General features: G+C 29.9%; 1 protein-coding gene across 1 annotated transcript in view; it reads right to left on the bottom strand.

Annotated features, from left to right (window-relative positions):
• Positions 1-10,827: 10,827 nt before the first annotated feature.
• Positions 10,828-19,696, bottom strand: part of LOC107443767 (heart- and neural crest derivatives-expressed protein 2) — a 32,615-nt gene continuing 23,746 nt past the window's right edge. The window contains exon 2 of the mRNA XM_016057736.3: positions 10,828-14,268. Within this exon, the coding sequence (XP_015913222.1) occupies positions 14,164-14,268 (105 nt within the window). The 3' untranslated portion in view covers positions 10,828-14,163. The remainder of the gene's footprint in view (positions 14,269-19,696) is intronic.

The raw sequence follows: 19,696 nt of genomic DNA, 5'->3' as shown, positions 1-19,696 counted from the left end.
TCTAAAGAGTTTCAAGATTTGGAAAGCTGAACTAATCCGCTTATTGATTAATTATTATTTTGTGTTGACGAAAAGTTATTTTATTTCTTATTTTGTTTTGAGTTACTTTGTTTGAAAAGTTATTTTGTTTCTTTTCTATAATCATATTAACTGCTTTTCAAACTCGACATGTAACAAGGTGCGTAGCGTTTTTAAAAAGTACTTAAAGGTGCTTTTTTCATTGGGTGGTTTTAAAAAATGCTTAATTTTTAGCTGGTCTCTTACTAACCCATTCATCTTCTTAGGAGATTTTATTCAACACCGCCCTGCTTTAGGAGCCCAGTGAACTACAAGAGATTCAGAAAAAATTTCTCGAGGCACACAATACTGCCTACTTAATACAAAAATCCCAACATGCTTCAATCCCGCAGTGAGCTGATCGTTAAGACACGGTTCTCAGCAGATCACCGAAGTCAAGCATCACTGGCTGCGGGTGGGTGACCACTTGGATCAGTCTGCGAAGGAACCGAGGGTGTGCGGTATTAGTCCTCGTTGAACTATTCCATAAAGTGCTCGGCTTCCGCTTGCAGGTAGTCGGGCTACCGAAGCGAGGTGCCATCCCCTCTGCAGAGGATCAAAATTGTGATGGCATGTCTTCAGATCATCCTCAGTAATGTTCTTCAGACCGTCGCCAACAGCCCATTGTGCAGCTCTAGTGCGACGTAAATGAACTACAACAACCCAACATGCTTCAAGTTAGAGTGCTAACTCTCAATTTTAAATCATATCATTTCATCTGCTGACTTTTTTTCAAAATCGAACTTTGTTGTATTCTCTCTGATATATTTGAAAGTGACATTGCTCTTGTGATTATTTCTCTAGAAATCTCTAACAAGGATCCTCCCTCGAGTAAACAAATTCGCGTTCGTTGAAACCACCTAATCCCGAACTTAGAAGAAACTATCCTTGCAGAAAACAATTACTGTACGCAAAGTCAATTACACAATTCAATTAGTTACTCAATTCAATTACTGTACCCGCAAAATTGTAAGAAATATAGTTCCTATAGATCGGCTTATAACTTACGCTTTCCGCCTTTCTGGAGCAGTCAATGCCCAGCGCAAATACTCAAGGATTGCACTCCGAACTCAAAATGCAGATTTGTGGAGGATGTATAAAGAGACTGCAGCTAAGTTGCGGATGGTAATCTTCGCAGCCTGTGTGCAATACTGGAATAAAATCTGTATTAGCACAAACCCATCTATAAAATACTTCGTTCAAAATTACTTTTTCCTGAGCCCTTTAATGCATCCTCAAACATTATTACAGTCAACAACACTGGACTTCATAGTGCCTTGGCGCAAGCAAACATATTCACAGTCTTTTACTATAAAGCACCTACCCCCGAAATCGTCTTCCCGGAGCAGATCAGGAATTCCATCAACTCTTCACTTTACAGGAACTTCATGCTGCTCTATCATCCTCCAAATGTAAATCACCAGGACCAGATAAAATTCCTCTGAAAGTGCTGCGATCTCTCTCGAAAGCAGCTATGCAGAAGCTTCTTGATGAGTTGAACTCTATCTGGGCATTTGGACAGAATCCTGGAAACTGGCCCACATCATTCCAATCCAGAAAAAAGGACTGATACTGTACTTCTTATAGACCTATATCTCTAACATCCATACTCAACAAAACTTTAAATCATATGCTTTAAAAAAGGCTCATTGATATTTCACTGAGGACTGAAGTTTTACACACTTCGATGTCGTGTTTTCTGTCTTCATTGTTTTCGATGTCGTGTTTTCTGTCTTCATTGTTGGCTCCCCCACTTCGTTAGCCCAACAACCTGTGCGCAAAGTCAAACACTTTACGATAGAACAGCTTAACGAGGGCCAATATCGCATTCCCTCGGACCCTACGCAAACCCAAGTGGTCACCCACCCGCACACTGATCGCAGCCAGTGATGCTTGACTTCGGTGATCTGCTGGGAACCGTGTCTTAACGATCAGTCCACTGCGGGATGCTGCATTGTACTATCTGCCTTTCTACTCGATAAAGGCTTATAAGATGTATGTATGTAATTGAGCACACTAGCCTACATGTATGTGTACCAAGAAATAAATAAAATAAAACACACTTTCGGGAAAAAAATGATTTGGTCAAAAATTGATGGAAAGACCTTGAATAGTCAAAAGTTAGGAGTAAATTTATTATTGTCAGCGGAAAGTGTGGAGCAGAAGTCTATTAGGAATTGGGAGGGGGGGATCATATTCAGTGAGGCAACATATTACTATCGTTTAAAACAGATAATTTTGTTGCATATGATTTGATTCAAAGAAATTTCTTTCATCAATTTCTTCTATATTTATTTATTCTATCTGAAAAGTTCTGTAGTTAAAAAAAAAACGCATTGGATTTTACCTTTATTTGTTATTAAATAGTATAATATTCTTGTAACAGTTCGTAGTAGTAATTGTTGAAATTGTTTATTTACGTCGTACTAGAGCTGCACAATGGACAGTTCGATTCTTTGCTAACTTTTTATTTCCGAATATAATGAATTCAAAATGTCATTAAATTCTACCATGTTGCAACAAGACGGTTAATTTTAACTTCTTATTTTTTGTATGAAAAATTTTTTACCCTTTTTAAGAAAGGCAAAAATTTTGTTTTGTACAACTTTCATTTCTCTTTGCGTGTTTTGAATTAATTTTTTTTAATGACACTCTCTTTATTTTTTTCAGAATAACACTTGTATTTTTGAGGAATGCACTTCATTTTTATAATAGCCTTATCAAGTGACCATTTTTCGTTCTTTGACTAAATAGCATTTGTCATTCTATAAAATGACTAGGTATTTATTATATACAATGCCTAGGGAAAGTATGTAATAATTCTCATATTTCATTCTTTGCCTATAAACGTCCGGCATTTTATGGAATGCTGGCGTTTCATACTTTGCCTGTTATATATATAGACTCGTGCTTTATATACATGACCTGAATCTGCAATGTGCAAAAATTTTAAATCTATGAAGTATTCTTTTTATAAATTATTAATAAATTATAATGCTTTTTTTTCTGGTATTTTAAATGTAGAAAATGCATCATGATATTCATGATTGATGTAACACATGTTACATTTTTTAAAGGGTTTCATGAGTTTGATTTTAGCAAATGTGCTGATTTATATAGAAAAAATAAGTTAATTCGAGCCACGATGCCACTGTGGTTTAATTAGGCAATATGCTTTTTTTGAAAAGGGTGTCGCTGCCACGAATTGACGCAATAATTTGTCGTGGGTACAATTTATTATGGTGACAATTTATCATGGGAATAATTCGTCGCAAGCAACATTTGTCGTTGGCACGGTTTAACTCGGGGCCCAATTCGTCTAAAGCTGAACTCGTCGTAACTACAATTCGTCGTGACCACTATTTCTTCCGCTTTCGATGAAATACATCTATTTAAGAAGACAAAACCCTTGCATTGCCTATAAAAGCTAATTAAATATTTATTTTGAGTCCGTTCAAATATTACAAAAGCACCTGCTAAGGAGGGAGGGGTTTGTGATTTGCCTATTATAGAGGCCTTCAACGCTTGTCCTGTGGGGACCATGCAGTTGCTCTACGAAAAGACCTTAGTGGCCTGTCCAGCCACGTCATTCCGTTTAAAATAATTGGGGATAAAAAAAATTAAAAGAGTCGTATAATGACAAATATTCCAAAATAACTAGAAGTACGAAATTCGTGACTGATGTTAATACAAGATACGTGAATTATAGTATATTTATATATTGAGTGAAATAATGTAATTTTTAACAGACTTTTGGTTAAAGAACAAGAACACATTTAAGAGTTCAGTATTTCGAGAATACTTTGAAAATACCAATTTAACTATTTCACGTGATATTGTTGCTCTAATTAAGCAGAAAAATGTCGAACTACATATTTAGCTTGAAATACAGGGGTTGGACAAAATTATGAATACACTTCTATACTAACTCATTTTTCACTATTTCTTAAAAAATACTCTAAGAATTATTTAAAAACTTCAGAAGTCTTTAAGCCATGCGATTTCTTATGCAAATCAATGAATTTAAAACTTTTAGATGTTTGAAGGTCTTGCTATATATTACAGATGAAAAATAGTGCGTTTGAACATCCTATGCCAAAAAATATATAGCAATAAGCTTGTAACTTATATCAATTAATCTGATTATTATATGCAATAATTGCATAAAGTTCGCAAACCTAGCTTAAATAGTCGTCTAAATATGGACATTTTTAAAAACAACTAATTTTTTTCTCTTATACGGGGTGTCCCAAAACGACCGCATAAACTCTGCACAGCTAGATTCCTCGTAGGGAGTACAAAATAAAACTGCCCAAGGAAGCGTCCCTGTACGATCCATAGTTTACGAGAAAAATACGAAAAACAAAGTATGACGTCACTGCCGGTGCAAGGAAAAAAAAAACACTTTATTGGACGTATCAACAACAGTATTTGCATAACTTTCAAGATGATAATGTTTAAAACGTTCGCCGCGCATATTCTGCTTTAAATTGTGCATTGTATACTGCTGTTGATATATTCAATAAAGTGTTTTCTCTTGCACCGGCAGTGACATCATACTTTGTTTTTCGTATTTTTCTCGTAAACTATGGATCGTACAGGAACGCTTCTTTGGGCAGTTTTTATGTACTCCCATCGAGGAATCTAGCTGTGCAGAGTTTATGCGGTTGTTTTGGGGCACCCTGTATTTTCCTACTATAACTGCAAAAATATTCAACAAAATTAAACAAAATTTTTACTCTATCTTGTGTATGTTTAATCTATCTACAAATCTAGTGTTTTAAATATTTAATAGCTGCTAAGGCCGCTCACCGACAAATCAACGAAGATTCGCAATTTGCATACCTTATAAAATACATATAATGCTATTTATTTATATATCTGCATTAAACAAACACATATTTGATAATCGCAAACACTCGAATATAAATTATATTTAAATAACTATGCCATAAGTATAATTTTGAAAATTGCGCTTCACATAAGAAGACTATCAATAGTAAAATATATTTTAATATATTCAAGAAAAATAAGGAAGTATGTGTTCCGATCGACTGTTTCTAACAAGTTATTTGTATTGTGTAATTATTTGTTAGTTGTAAATATTTAATAGCAACTGAGACCACCAACAATTCAAGAAGGATTCGCACTTTGCATACCCAATAAAATACATACCATGATATATTCTAAGATATCTGCTTTAAATAAAGACTTATTCGATAATCACAAACGCTCGAATTAAAATTATAGTAATATAACAATGCCGTAAGTACAATTTCGAAAACTGTGCATCGCACAGGATGATTCCCTATAGTAAAATATATTGTAATATATTCAGAATAAAAAAATAAGGAAATCTGTGTTTAAAACGCCTGTTTGCAACAAGCAAATAAAGAATGGGTTAGTTTTGGCGGAGTCTAAGAAAAAAGAAATAATTTGTTTACAATTTTCTTCAATCAAATCGCTTGGTTATGCTAAAGAACTTCCTGTCTTTGCAACATGATTTACAATCAACCGATGGTGAAGTAAAAGAAAATCGCAATAACAAACTGAACTAGAAATAGTAACCCAAGACATAAAACGTTGCCGACAGATACAACATGTTTCTTTCTTCGCCTCACTGAGAGCATTGTAAATCAAATACCACGAAAAAAAGGAAAGAAACTTATAAACTATTATTATTCTAGTTTTCTGTTGAAGCTTAAAAGTAGTTTGGCAAATTATTTAATAAATACGATCTATTACTAGACACTAAGAATGAAAAGTTTGCACTCTTGGCTATTTAAATAAAGTGAATGATATTTTGTAAACAAAATTATTTGTTCATATTTATAAAGCTGCGAGTAGCGTTTTAAAAGTAGCTTTATAATAAACAGCTTTTCTTTAAAATTGTGTGTGTTACATTATGCAAAATAAAATTGATTTAAAGAGTCGGATATTCGGGATATTTGAAGTTAAACAGATTATGGTATAACAATTTCTTCAAATTTTAACATGGAGCTTGATTACCAAAGAATTTAAATATTTTGATAAAATAGAATAAAAATAAGTAACCTTGTGCCTCCCTCTAGCTATAGTTAAGAAAAAGTGTTCTAATGCGCAAAAAAGGACCACAAGGAAAAACTTTTTTTTTTATCCTAATGGTCGGATCTTCACGTTCTAGGACTGAATCTAATGGTTCAAGGGTTTTACCTTAAATATGCTAATTAATTAATGCAGACGCTATTTAAGTTACGAAATTAGACCCCAAAACGTACTTTCTTTGAAAAACATTCTTTTGCTTTTTTGACGGATTCAGATTTCTTTTCTGACCCCCAAAATATAGGGAAGTCAGTGAAATATGCTCTCAATAGTTTGGTCAGGAAAGCAGTCCAAAGTTTAAACCCTTTAATGTCAATTCATTTTTAGCGCATTTCACCGTATCTAGAAAACTTTTTAAACGAATTAAAAATAATTTTGCACATTAATATAAAATTCGTTAATGCAAAGATAATTTCAGGCAAAAAATAACTTTTAGTAAAAATAACTTTTAGTTTTTGTTATTTTATTTTTAATAGTCGGAAAATTTCTAAATTGTAAAGTACTTTTTTGCATTTTTTAAAGAATTTAATTTTAAATGGCAAAATACAAAATTTGAGCAAAGTCTGTCGAATAGTTCCCGAGATGTCGAATTTTAAAAAAGTCGTAATTTTAAAATTGGATTTCTCAAAAACTATTTGACCGATTCCGCTCAAATTTTGGGTTTTGCCGGAAAAAAAATTACATTCTTTAAAATGATGTAAAAATTATATACCTTGCACTTTAAAAAGCTCTCGAGTAACAAATAAAATATAATAAATATGAACTAAAATTTATTTTTTTTGCATTGAATCATCTTTGGATAAACGAATTTTATAATAATGTGCAAAAATTTTTTATTTCGTTTAAAATGTTCTCGAGATATGGCAAGATATGCAAAAAATAAAATTAACATTATAGGGTGAAACTTTGGACAGCTCTCCTGACCAAACTATTGGGACCATATTTCCCAGAATGCGGCTACCCGTATATTTTGAGGATCAAAAATAGGAATCCGTCGTAAAAAAAAGGTAGGTTTACTCAGAGAAAGTACGTTTTCGAGTCTGATTTCGTAACCTTAAATAATGTCTGCACTAATTAATTATCGTATTTGAGGTCACCCCCTCGAATTATTAAGATTGAGTCCTAGAATGTGAAGATCGTATTGTTAGATCAAAAGTTATTCAGTGTTGTCCGTTTATTTATTTATTTGCGCACTGTACTTTTGTTTAGTGCAATTATTTTCGCCACACAGATGAAAAATTTTTCATTTGGTATAAATAATTGATAACTGTAACAGCAAGTATTATCTGCTATGTTGGCAATCATTTCAGAATTTTAAGTCTTGCACTAAAGAACTTTTTTTTTATTTGTTGAGAAGTCTTTTTTTCTATCAATACAATTTGAAAATAAAACACAACAGAACTTATATTTGATACATTCCATTTGAAGTGAACCAAAATAAAAATAAGAACCTCATTGCTTCCATTATAAAAATTTTTGTATAAAAAATACATGATGAAAAAGAACTTTAAAAATGTCAATTTTCTTAATTAGTGGGTTAGGAAAAAAAGTAAAAACTAAGTAATTAAACTATCAAAATGCTGGAATCAAAATACAGAAGTATTTAAAAAATATTTTTTGTAAAATTCAAAAATTTTTTTTACAGAGAAATCACAATTTTTACACCCTCAATATTTTAGCCTGCTTTTAAATATCACAGTTTTCAACACGAAGAGACTCAAGAGGGTATTTCCTTTTCTTTAATTTTGTCATTAAAATTTTTTTTAAAAATGGTTTTTAGTCACAAATGCTTCAAGAGTTTTTTTTTAGCACGAAGTTCCTTTGTCTCAATTTTTTTCTCATTATATTAAATATCATGTTTCTCAATATCAAAAGAAATGAAGAGGATGTTTTTGTTTCGGTCATTAAAAAAATAAAAAGTAATTTTAAGCAAAAGTAATATTTTTAGAGTGAAACAAAAAAGTCTCTATATCAATTTTTTTCCTTTAATATTTTCTCATACCTTTCAACGAATATTAAAAAAATTAAAAGTGCCAACTTTTTCGGAAAATAAAGTAAATAGTAGAAATACAAAAAAAGACAAAAAAACAATAAATTCTTGAATGATAAAACTAAAAAAAATGTTCGGCTCTTCATTTCTATTCAAATAATGATAATTAATGCACACTGCCAGCCTTTTAACATTGATAAATCTTTTTTCAAAAGCTTTCTGAAAGGGCAAGGTTATCATAGAGCCAACAATATGTTAGCAAGCAGTGGTATTATGAATGTAATTTTTGGTTATTGCATACTAATAAGGAGTGACTCTCAAATTTCAATATAATGGTAATATATGTAATATTAATTAAATATATTAATCATCCAGTAGATTATATTAATCATTAATAAAAAACATAGGTCAGTTTGAACCAAATGTCTGAAATTACATTCTCAACATCTTGTGAGCATTTTAATGTTAAAAGCATTTTCTATGTTAAAAAGCATGATATTTAACATAAAAAGTTAAAGGCGCTTTTTTATTTCACTCCGAAAAAAGTTTAAAATATTTTGGCTAAACGTAAAACCCTTTATTTTTTTTTGGTAGCATGAACTAAGAACACATTGTTTATTTGCTGTATTTCGAAAAGTATGGTATTAACATTATGCACAAATAAAAAATATTGGATCGAAAAATCTTTTGATTTTACTTTAAAAATGCCTAGGAATATTTTGGCTGAATGCTAATTTTTATTTTTTTAAAGATATAAAAAAATCACCTTTTTGATTTTTTATGTTGAAATGTCAAAAATGTAATATTTATCATTGTGTGAAAAAATTGAGGTTAGGAAACTTTGTTTTTAACGATAAAAAAAGAAATCAGTCTGATTTTCTTTTAGTGTTCTGAAAAGCATGATACTTAACATTGCGAAAGAAAAAAAAGTTGCGGTGGTAAAAGTTGTGATTTACCTGTAAAAAATTTCCGAAATTTGAAAAAAAAATTCTCCAACAATTATTTTAATAGAATTTCTTTAGATACTTACATGTTTATTTTCAAAATTTTAATAGCTTAATTACATGGTTCTCACTTTTTTTTTCTAATTACCCCTAAATTTAAAAAAAATAACTCATAAATAAAAAAATTGTAGTCGTAGGAACATACTAACCTTTTGTTTCACCGTTTTGTTAAATTCAGTCAAATTTCAAAATGCTCCCTAATAGTAATTTTGATCCAGAAAATTTATAAAATTATTTTGTTTGCACTTTTCCGTAAAAAAGGTTTCCTAAAAATTTGTGTTATGGTGGTAACGGCCATTGGTCTATTTCGCAATGAATGAGCCATTTGAAAGCAAAATTGAGGTTGCTAAGTACCAAAATGACACTCTCTTTAAAAGAAAAACCAACTTTTTAAGTTAAGTAATTTGTTCTGTTAAGCCTTTTTAAGTACGGAGAAAAGTGCATGCATGTTATACCTTGGACCAGTCTCTTAATAGTATCCTTGAACCGTCTAAAGTATGCGCAACAGGTCCAGTTGGCGCAATTCTCTTTGAACTAAGCTACTCACCGAGTTTAAAAAATACTATGTTCTTATTGAAGTTACAAATTTTTAAATATTAAAATGAAATATTCTTCGATATTACGTTTATTTTATTCCATAGATCAACAGGGAGATCAAGTTTTGATTATATGAATATCCAAATATAATCAACTATCAAGTTCAAAGGAAAAGAACTCTAAATGAATGTTATCCTTGGAGTAACATTCAATAATCTAAGGTTCAACATATGGTAGTTGTTTATTAAACCTTTGATTGTTTTTTGCTTTAAAAAATCCATTATAGGCTAAGTATAATTGTATAGCACAACCTTAATAAAAAGGACTACATTCTTAAGCAAAAACTAAGAAAGGTTTATTCAATAACCATCGTATAAAATTAATTTAAAATCAGTTAACGTAACAAAATATCATGACGTACGTACAGGTGAGAGAATTATATTCAAAAGTGAGACGAGAAAAACGTACTCCGTATGATGCATTTGTGGTCCTGCTCACTTCCACTATTCAGTGGTCATGCGCAGACGAGCACAAATAAACAACATTATTTCTCAACGGATCCAGGAGATGTCACCACTGTCTAAGGTATACCATCATGTAGTGGCTTAGACCAATTTTCCTTACTTTAAAAAAAGTTTCTAAAGTGTATGACAGAATCCGTTATAATCCGTCCCGAGATAGATTGGTTTTTTATTACTTTGAATAATTTGTATGACAGAATCCGTTAATAAAAAAAATTATATTAAAAAACAAGCGTATAATGCATGTCATATAAAAAAAATTAAGTAATTTGCATTATTACTTTCTGGATAAAAAAAGTTTAAATTCTTCCAATGTAACGCTTCCTATGTGTCGAAATATAATCGAAAAATTTGATTTTTGGACATGGATGGGGTCTTAACTACTTTGAATAACTTATGCGCTACTATTTTTATTTATTTCTTGTTTTACTTCAAGTTCTATAATTTTGTATCCATTGTAGGTTATAAATTATTATTGAATGTGAACGATGACATAGTCATATCACAATGAACCGAAAAATTAGATTTTTCTACATAGGTTCAGACTTAATTACTTTGAATGATTTACTTTAAGTAATCACAAGCATCGCGCATGTTTCATTTTTACTATATTTAAATAAATCACATCTACAAAAAATAAATGTTTATAATAATCAAAAATCTTTGGTTTATTTAACTAAATCAAAAATGTAACTCTTATTAAGTTAATTCAAAGATTTAATAAGAGTTCTTACAAAAACAACACAGTTACATATCACATATAATATATTTCATATAATAATAACACTTTAGCTGTCAAGCTTATTGTGCAAATTTGCACAAAAATTTTCTTATGAGCTCTATTGAATAACATTGAGCACACAAATATTACACAACCCCGGCAGCAAAATGTACAGAGGAAATCTGCAGTACTAACAACATCATAAATCCAAATTTGTCTGCTGCGACCTCAACGCAATTAGACAGAGATTATTATTGCACAAATTTAGTTTAATCTAACAAATAGCAAAATGTAATGTCGTAATGTCAGAAATGTAACCATAAAACACGGTAATTTTTCCAGAATTTTTTTCTCTGTGTTTAAAATTATACATCTGAACTTTGTTATTTAAACTTTGTTGAATTTTATGCAATTGTACTACAAAAAATATATATATGGAATAAATTTCTATACAGCTGTTCCTAGAAGCCTGTAATCAAGTAACAGAAAAATTGCTTTTACTTTTTGTTCATTGCGGTGTTCTCTCAATTCAGCATTTTTATTTTTATTGGAAACAAGTTTAGAGATGTTTCAAAAAAAGAAGAATCAGCAATTTTCCTCATATGTTTGTGTGCTTTTTAAAAATCAAAAGAAAACTTGTATGAAAAACAATCTTCAGATGCTGTAATAATCTGCGAAGCCCTCTGCCATGATAGAGGGTTCCTGCTACCGAGTATACAACCATACAAGTAATAATCTTTTTTTTAAACAAGAATTCTATATTTTTTTTACTTCAGAGTCTAGCAGAATATCACTGAAAAAATACAGCATCGCAAGTAAAGTCAATTTAACCTTGTATGTACTACATAACGGAATAATAAAGTGATTGTACACTGCTCTATGAGTATAATGTGATTGTGCTCCCACCCAATGACACTATCTATAATGTTCACTGTTACGTCTTTAACTACATAAAAGGGAGAGGGAAATAATAAAGTGATTGTACACTGCTTTATGAGTATAATGTGATTGTGTTCCCACCTAAGGAGACTATCTATAATGTCCACTGTTACGTCTTTAACTACGTAAAAGGGAGAGGGAATTCGACTTACATTAAAAAAAATTTATGGAGCAGAAAATTTGACGAGAAAACACAAAAAGCATTGCACTTATTAAATTGTGGATGTCCTGCTTTTTTCTACGTTACACTTAATAAATTGTTGATGTCCTGCTTTTTTGTGCATTGCACTTATTAAACTGTGGATGTTCTGCCTTTCTATAAAAAAAATGTTTCTCGTATCGTTACAGAGATAAAAAAAAAAGTTTACTGTTAATTTAATTGCTAGTGCAAAAGTAGAGTCATTTGGTAAGACATAGTCAATTTTTAATATAATAGTGTACGTAAGTCACATAAGTTTATTTTCACTAGTTATGCAAGGTTAAGGGTACTTGGCTTGTGCCTTTTCACATTACTTACCACCCCTTCAACAAAGTGACTCATGCGAGTAAAATAACATGATGAGTAGTGAAAATTATCAAACTAATTTTAACAGGCAATGACATTTAAAGGGAAAAGATAACCTGATAATATTACAGGTACAGCGAACAAGAGAATTTTATTAGTTCGCAAAGCCCACCTTAAATAACGTTCCTTAACAATTAGTTAACGAACAATCTATAAAGTCCTACACATTTTGAGATATCGATATTTCCGATGAATTCGGATTCTTGATCGTTTAATTATGTCGAGAGTCTGCTAATCGCAAAATGTGACGCCTATCAGAAAGAAATAAAATTAATAAATGTAACTCGTAAATTTGTGGACCTAAAATGTGCTTTTCAACTATTATATATTAACACTGCATCCCAAACTATTATGAATTCTTAAACTTTATATAAGAATCCGATCTTTTTTCTTTTTTTTTTGTCCACTGTGCAAGCAACATAACCATATTACTTTAGTTTCCTAGCATATGGTGTTTTTGAAAGTTTATAGCAATGTTTTACTCATATAAGTGCTACATTAATCATAATTCTTAAATTACACAAAGGATACTATGCTTCTATAATATTTTGAATATAAAGTTAGTTAATGAAAAATAACTTTATAGTTAAACCCTTATATTGCTTCTTGATCTTATTTTGTAAAAATAATTAACAAAAAAGAGGGAAATTTATATTCATGCAATTTTTCCCAATACGTAATAAGAAAAATGAAAAACGATTAAAGTGAAAGTTTGTTAAGCAGTCATTAATAACTATGTGATTAGGGGGAGGGAGGGGGATTCATTGAAGGCCATCATACATTGACATATGTTATTCAATGTTTTCTCTTAACGTAAAATATCAGTCTTCAACGTTCATGCGTCTTCTAGTAGTTCTATATTACATAAATAACTCTTTGGTTTATCTTTGCATCATAAATTCGTGAATGTAGTTACCTTGCATCTAAAAGTAATCTCAACGGACAAAAATTTAGTTACCTAAAAAGAAATCACGAAAAGCATCATTTATTACTTTGTAACTTCACTTTCGCATTCGTGAATTATCTGGATTTTGTTTTTTAAAGTGTGCCTACTGGGTTTTGCACCAGTTCAACCAACTCGCTGAGAATTTGATCACGCTAATCAACAGAATTGGGGAGATAATGATTTCGGCATTTTACCTGCTATTCCAATGTGTCTCATACATTATCTATAGCCTTCAAGAGGCAGGATACTTTGCAGATGACTCGAAATGTAAAAGGGTTCTTGAAAGTTCAAGAAACCAGTTACATATTAGTCCACTTCAATGAACTTTAGTGTTGTTTTCTTCGACAATAGGGTATTAACAGTTCACTCATAATTAAGAGGTTAACTAAAAACAACAAACCATTTACAAAGTAAGCGTGCAAATGCGTGTTAATGGACACCTTAGTGAACGGGTTCAACTCGTAATAAGAAAAAGCAAACATCATAGGTTTACAAACATCATAGACAAAACAGACATCATACGATATTAAATGATGCTGGGCATGATTTCTATTAGAATGACTAGTTTTTTTATCCGGTGATATTATTTTAGATGCATAAACTAGTAATAAGTAAATATAAGCTCAAAACATCTCCGAAATGGTAGCAGTTTACAAAATTTTAGTGTTGACAAAAGTTCTATTTTTTTTTCTCCGTTTCATGGTATTTGAGCTCTTTTTTAAAGAAGTTTTTATCAACTGCTACACTTCCAGATTAATTCGGGGACTGTACAACTCATAATGATCTGCTTTCTCTTAGAAATTTAAGAAGGATTTTCAGTTTTTAATTCCAGTGCCCAGACATGCTGAGGCCATCCTGTTCTTCCACTTGTTCGTCTTTCGTTTGCATTGCTTGTCGTTGGAGATGCCTGAAAAAGATAAACAGAATTTAAGCGATTTTAAATATTTTTATAAATACAAATTTGAAAATGAAATGTAGAAATATAATATAATGTCAGCTTTAAAACCTAATTTTAAGATATTCAATTCTTTTTATAAATGATATTTAATAGCTAATTTTTAGAGATTTAAATATTTTCTTTACATTTAAAAATTTAACATACATTCAAAAATTTAAATATTTCTTTCAAGCGCAATTTTCTCTTGTGAGAATCAGTGAAATTTACAGACGAAAAAAGATTCTTCAGATTTAAATTTTTAAAATGCATGGAGGTTGTAATATAACTATTGCTCAGAACTTTGCTTGTTAGTAAATAAAATTGAATGGAATTTAAAAGTAACAGAAAAAGTAGAGTAAAAAAATAATTGAAACTTTAATATCATGAACTTTCTTCACGATTTTTTTTACCCATCATTAAATTTGAAAGAAATTTTCTTAATAGATCTCGGGAAATAACATTCCTCAGAAGGGGAGGAATGCCTTCTTAAGATAAACATGAAGGCTTTTTTTTCCTTTTCCTTTACATTAGGCTTAGTTTATAACAACATTTGTTCATCTTGCTTGGAAGCTCTTAATACAATTTACAATTAGCACAGTATAACTTATTTGGGCTCTAGCATCAACATTGGGCTCTACCATCAACATTGAGCTCTACCATCAATAACTCAACATTAAATTTCATTATACTGAGAAATAACATTTTTTGTGAACAGATAAAGAAAAAATGGTAGTTCTAGGATGTAAAGAAAAAATAGTAGTAAAGAAAAAATGGTAGGTATTGTTACTTCTCTAAAACTATTCATTACCTTCAAATTTTGGAAGTAAATTCAGTAGAATTTCAAAAAACAAAAAACAGAAGGGCAAAAATTAGTATTTGAACTGATGGTTTTAATCCGTTCATGATTAGGGAGAAAAATAGTTTTGTCAACATAACAGGCTTAAACAGTCAAATATACAGAAAAAGTCCGTAAAAAAAAAACTCGGAGTTTTTACCATTTCTCGGGTAACGATTAAAAACAGAAAGAAAATCTGAATTTTTTCTTAGAGCAATTTTTTTCTGTGAAAAATGCACTTTTTTCTGTAGAATTTACAGTTATTTTTTACAGTTATTCTTTAAAATCAACAATCACATGACCATCTGCAGTCATTTGGCAGAGACCTTATCACTCTTAAAAATGAGTTAAAGGTTTATTTATATCTATTTCAGTTAGAAATTTAACAACGAAATCATGAATGATTTCATACAGTTTGTCAAGAAAAAACTTTTTTTTTGTGCTAGGTCCAATGACCTTTATCTCCCATGCCTTCTCCTATTAATTTTTTCACTGAAGTTTTGTCTTATTATCATTAAATTTTTTTCCTAACTTTTATTTTCATTTAATTCAAGTGAATGCAAAAAGCTTTTCACAGTTAGACGCCGACTGATTCATTCGGACAAACTAAAACGAAGAATGAAAAACCTTATGAAAGTTTAAAAAAAAAATATCTGTGTAAGAAGAGCTTGTATACATAAGAAGCCGACCAATTTGTTGTCTCTAGCCTAGTTGAATTTCTCTGCTTCACGACATGTAAAGAGATTATAAAAATACTAAAAAAGAGTTTCGCAATTAATATTTCTTTAACTTCAAAGTGACATTTCAGATAACTAGAGTACTGATTTTTCTCCCTTAACTTAAGTGGAAAATAAGATTCAGAGCGAATGTATTTCTTAACCCTTTACAACTTTGCTTTATAACGAAACAAAATATTTTGTATCTTTTCGTAAATAATAAAATATGTGATTCTTATTTCTTTCAATATTTTTTCACAAAAATAAATATATAAATGTATAGTAAATGTATGTAATGTAAAGCCATATCGGTGGTTTAATCATTTCATGTGCTTTCATAAAAACAATACAAAAGCTCACCAAATATTATTTAATCATTGCCTTCTATAAGGCTGTTTACTCATGTATGCATATTGACTCAGTATATAGTATTAATGACGCAGGCAGTAATTTCTTCATTTTTTCGTTTATTTAATGTGACTAAGCAAATATTATTCAAAGCAAACAAGAATTTAGAGAAAAATTTAAACAAAGTTATGCACTAGTAAATAGAAAAGTTTTTTTTCTATATTCCGAAAGTTAAAACTCACTAACCTCCAAAGTATCACAGCATATAACGTATCACCAACTCTTTTCAATTGCTATTTTGCTATGTAAAATTAAATATTTTGAAATGATGTAAAAAATTTTATACTTTACAATTCAAAACTTTTTCAACAATTAATAAATAAAATAATAAAAAATTATAAATATTTACTAAATGTTATTTTTTACATGAAATTATCTTTAGACAAACGAATTTTATTATTGTGTGCAAATTTTTGTCATTTTACTTAAAAAGTTCTCAAGATATGGTGAAATATGCAAAAAGTAAAATTAACCTTAAGGAGTCTAAAACTTTGGATCGCTCTCTTGACCAACCCATGAGGACCATATTTCCCAGATTACGGCTATCCCCTTTATTTTTGGAGTCAGAAATTTGAATCTATCGATAAAAAAGGTATGGTTATTCAGAGAAAGTACGTTTTTGTGTCCGATTTCGTACTTACAATATCGGCTGCACAAATTAGCATATTTGAGCTCACCCCCTCGAACTATTAATATTGAGCTCTAGAACATAAAGGTCCAATCATAAGATCAAAAGTTATTCAGGTTAGTCCTTTTTTGACATACTGTACATTAAAAACAGTTAAGTAATTTAAATTAGCAATCTGGTTTAAATAATTACGATCTTAGTTAATGCAAAAGCTGTAATGAACTGAATTGTTAAATGTTCTTTAAAATTTTAAGATAATGCTTTATTCATTTATTCATTGCTTTTCATTATTATATGCTTTATTCATTTAATATTCATTTATTCATTGCTTTTCATTATTTTATGCTTTATTCATTTAATATTCATTTATTCATTGCTTCATTCATTTAATATTCATTTATTCATTACTTCATTCATTTATTCATTGCTTTATTCATTTATACTCAATGAAATTTCTTAGAGTAAAGTGATAATGCTTTACAATGCTTTCCCTTTACAATTTAATGGATAATGGGGTCGTTAAAAATATGATCCCAATTAGCTTTAAGAAGTTGACAGTATCCAATTAGGTAAAAAAATATGACGTCGAATTGCTTTATATCTATTTATCGAGTGTTGAAATCTGGTAAATTTTGGCTTATTTCTGCTTAAAAGAGGGTAAAAAAGGTCTTAGAGGGTATGTTAACTGCATCATGAATCTTATTTTTACCCTCTTCTTAAACCTCATTCAAAGCAGGAAAAAAAACTCCCAAGTGATGAAAATATGAAAAGTGATAAACTTCTCATTATTATCTTGAATGAGATAAATAGAAAGATCAAAAATAAACAATATTAAATTAGTCGCTATAATCTTTCATTTAATATAAAACAAATGTAAACTTTACTTGAGTTCTTTTTTAAATAAGGTATCGAGAAACATAAGTCCATGCTATGACGTTTTTAAAAATTCGTTAAAATTCATAAATAGCTTTTGAAAAAGAAAAAAAACTACACAGTAAAAAATTTCAGATCCAATTATGGTAAAAAGTACCGGTATTTTGGGTGCCAGTACTTTTTACCGTCAAATCCGTTTTTACCGAAAAATTTAATGGACAAAATCTGATATACCGTAATTTTTACGGTAGTATTTACTGTTAAATCGTTGAATCTCTGCAACTAAATAAATATAGTTGTACAATATTACGGTGAGGAATTTTACAGCAAAAATGGATTTTACGGATGCTGCACGCTGGGTACCAGTTTTTTCTACCGTAATTTGATCCGGAATTTTTTTTTACAGTTTAGTAATTTTAAAACAAAGTTATAAGATCAAACTTTTGTTTATAATAACGTAGGTTTAAGTATATATAACTTATTAGGTTTTGTTTGATAAGGTTCTTAATAATAAGTTATATAGTTCATGGATAATAGGTTTGCTCAGGCTTTTGAAATCAAGAGTTTTCAAGATGAAACGTGAGAAGTTGAATTTATCAGGTTATGAAGTTATTTCGGTATACAGATTAAAAAGTTTATCAAATATTTTATACTTCGTTTAAGAAATGAAAAAGAAAATTAACAAAATAATATTTTTAAAAAATGTGTAAATAATTAACAATTAAATTAAAATATCACATCACATCTATTCACTCTATGATTTAAGAGAACCGTTAACTCATCATTCGTCAGAAAACTTTTAAATGCCTTTTTAAAATTAGTATACTAGTAGCAGTGAAATATCTCTTAGAAATTAACTAGTTTTCCCTTAATGTTAGCTGTAATGCTATGTAGATTGAGGCACACTTAAAAAATCTTGAAGCTTGACTAGTTAAAACTCTTTTTTTTTCCTGTTTATTTAACCTATTTAATGCTCCTGTCTCAAATTTTCTACGATTTTAAAAGTTTCTTTTTTAGTTGTGTATTATGATTGTGCATTATAAGAAATACGAAGAGCATTTTCAAAATTGCATTTTTTTTCCTTTTGTGCACCAAATAAAATGAATCACACTCGTATAATTAGTAATAAAGTGTACTCGTGTTCTATATCCATGAATTAAATTCTAGAATAATAGATAAAAATAAATAAAATAAATTAATAAATGCATGAATTAATTGAAGGAATATCCATTTGGATAAATTATTCTTTAAGGCATATGCTAGAGAATATATTGAAATTCAGCAAAATGCCTGTAACCAGTAAACATTTTCCCTATGAATATCTATGGGACATTCATAAAGCCGTAATTGTTAGAGATGGGGCCCCATCACCTTTAAATCTTTCCTCTTTGACCCCACTTGAAGGAACAGAAGCCTCAATTTATTAGCTGCTAAGCACGTGTCTAATAACTTGATCCGAGATTTACATCCAATTTGTCCACCTTTAACTGGGTTTTAATGCATTAATATTTTACATTGACAGCTGTTTTGTGGTATTTTATTTCTGAGCTACTTATACTTAACAGTTTGAGATTTTACTCGAACTTGTTGAATATGTTAAAAGATTTAAGTGTTCGATAATTAAAAGTGCTTTTAATGAGCCTTATTTAGAGCAAATGCAACTTAATGTAACGCTATGCATTGTAAGGAAGGAAATATGTTATATTTTACTGTTCTACGTGATCAAATTAAATAATGATCAATTTGATTTTTTTTTATTTCGCCTACTGTGCAATTCAATGTTTTATTTATTAATTTTTAAACTAAGAACAATGTATTTTCCTTAATCCTATACCTAATCGGTATATTTCTTCAGATAATACTTAGTACTTACCTTTTATCTATCTATCTATCTATCTATCTATCTATCTATCTATCTATCTATCTATCTATCTATCT

The sequence above is a fragment of the Parasteatoda tepidariorum genome, chromosome X1 (assembly GCF_043381705.1).
Source record: "Parasteatoda tepidariorum isolate YZ-2023 chromosome X1, CAS_Ptep_4.0, whole genome shotgun sequence".
Taxonomy (NCBI): Eukaryota; Metazoa; Arthropoda; class Arachnida; order Araneae; family Theridiidae; genus Parasteatoda; species Parasteatoda tepidariorum.
Note: the sequence above shows the minus strand (reverse complement) of the source record. Positions and strands in the feature narration are given on the sequence as shown.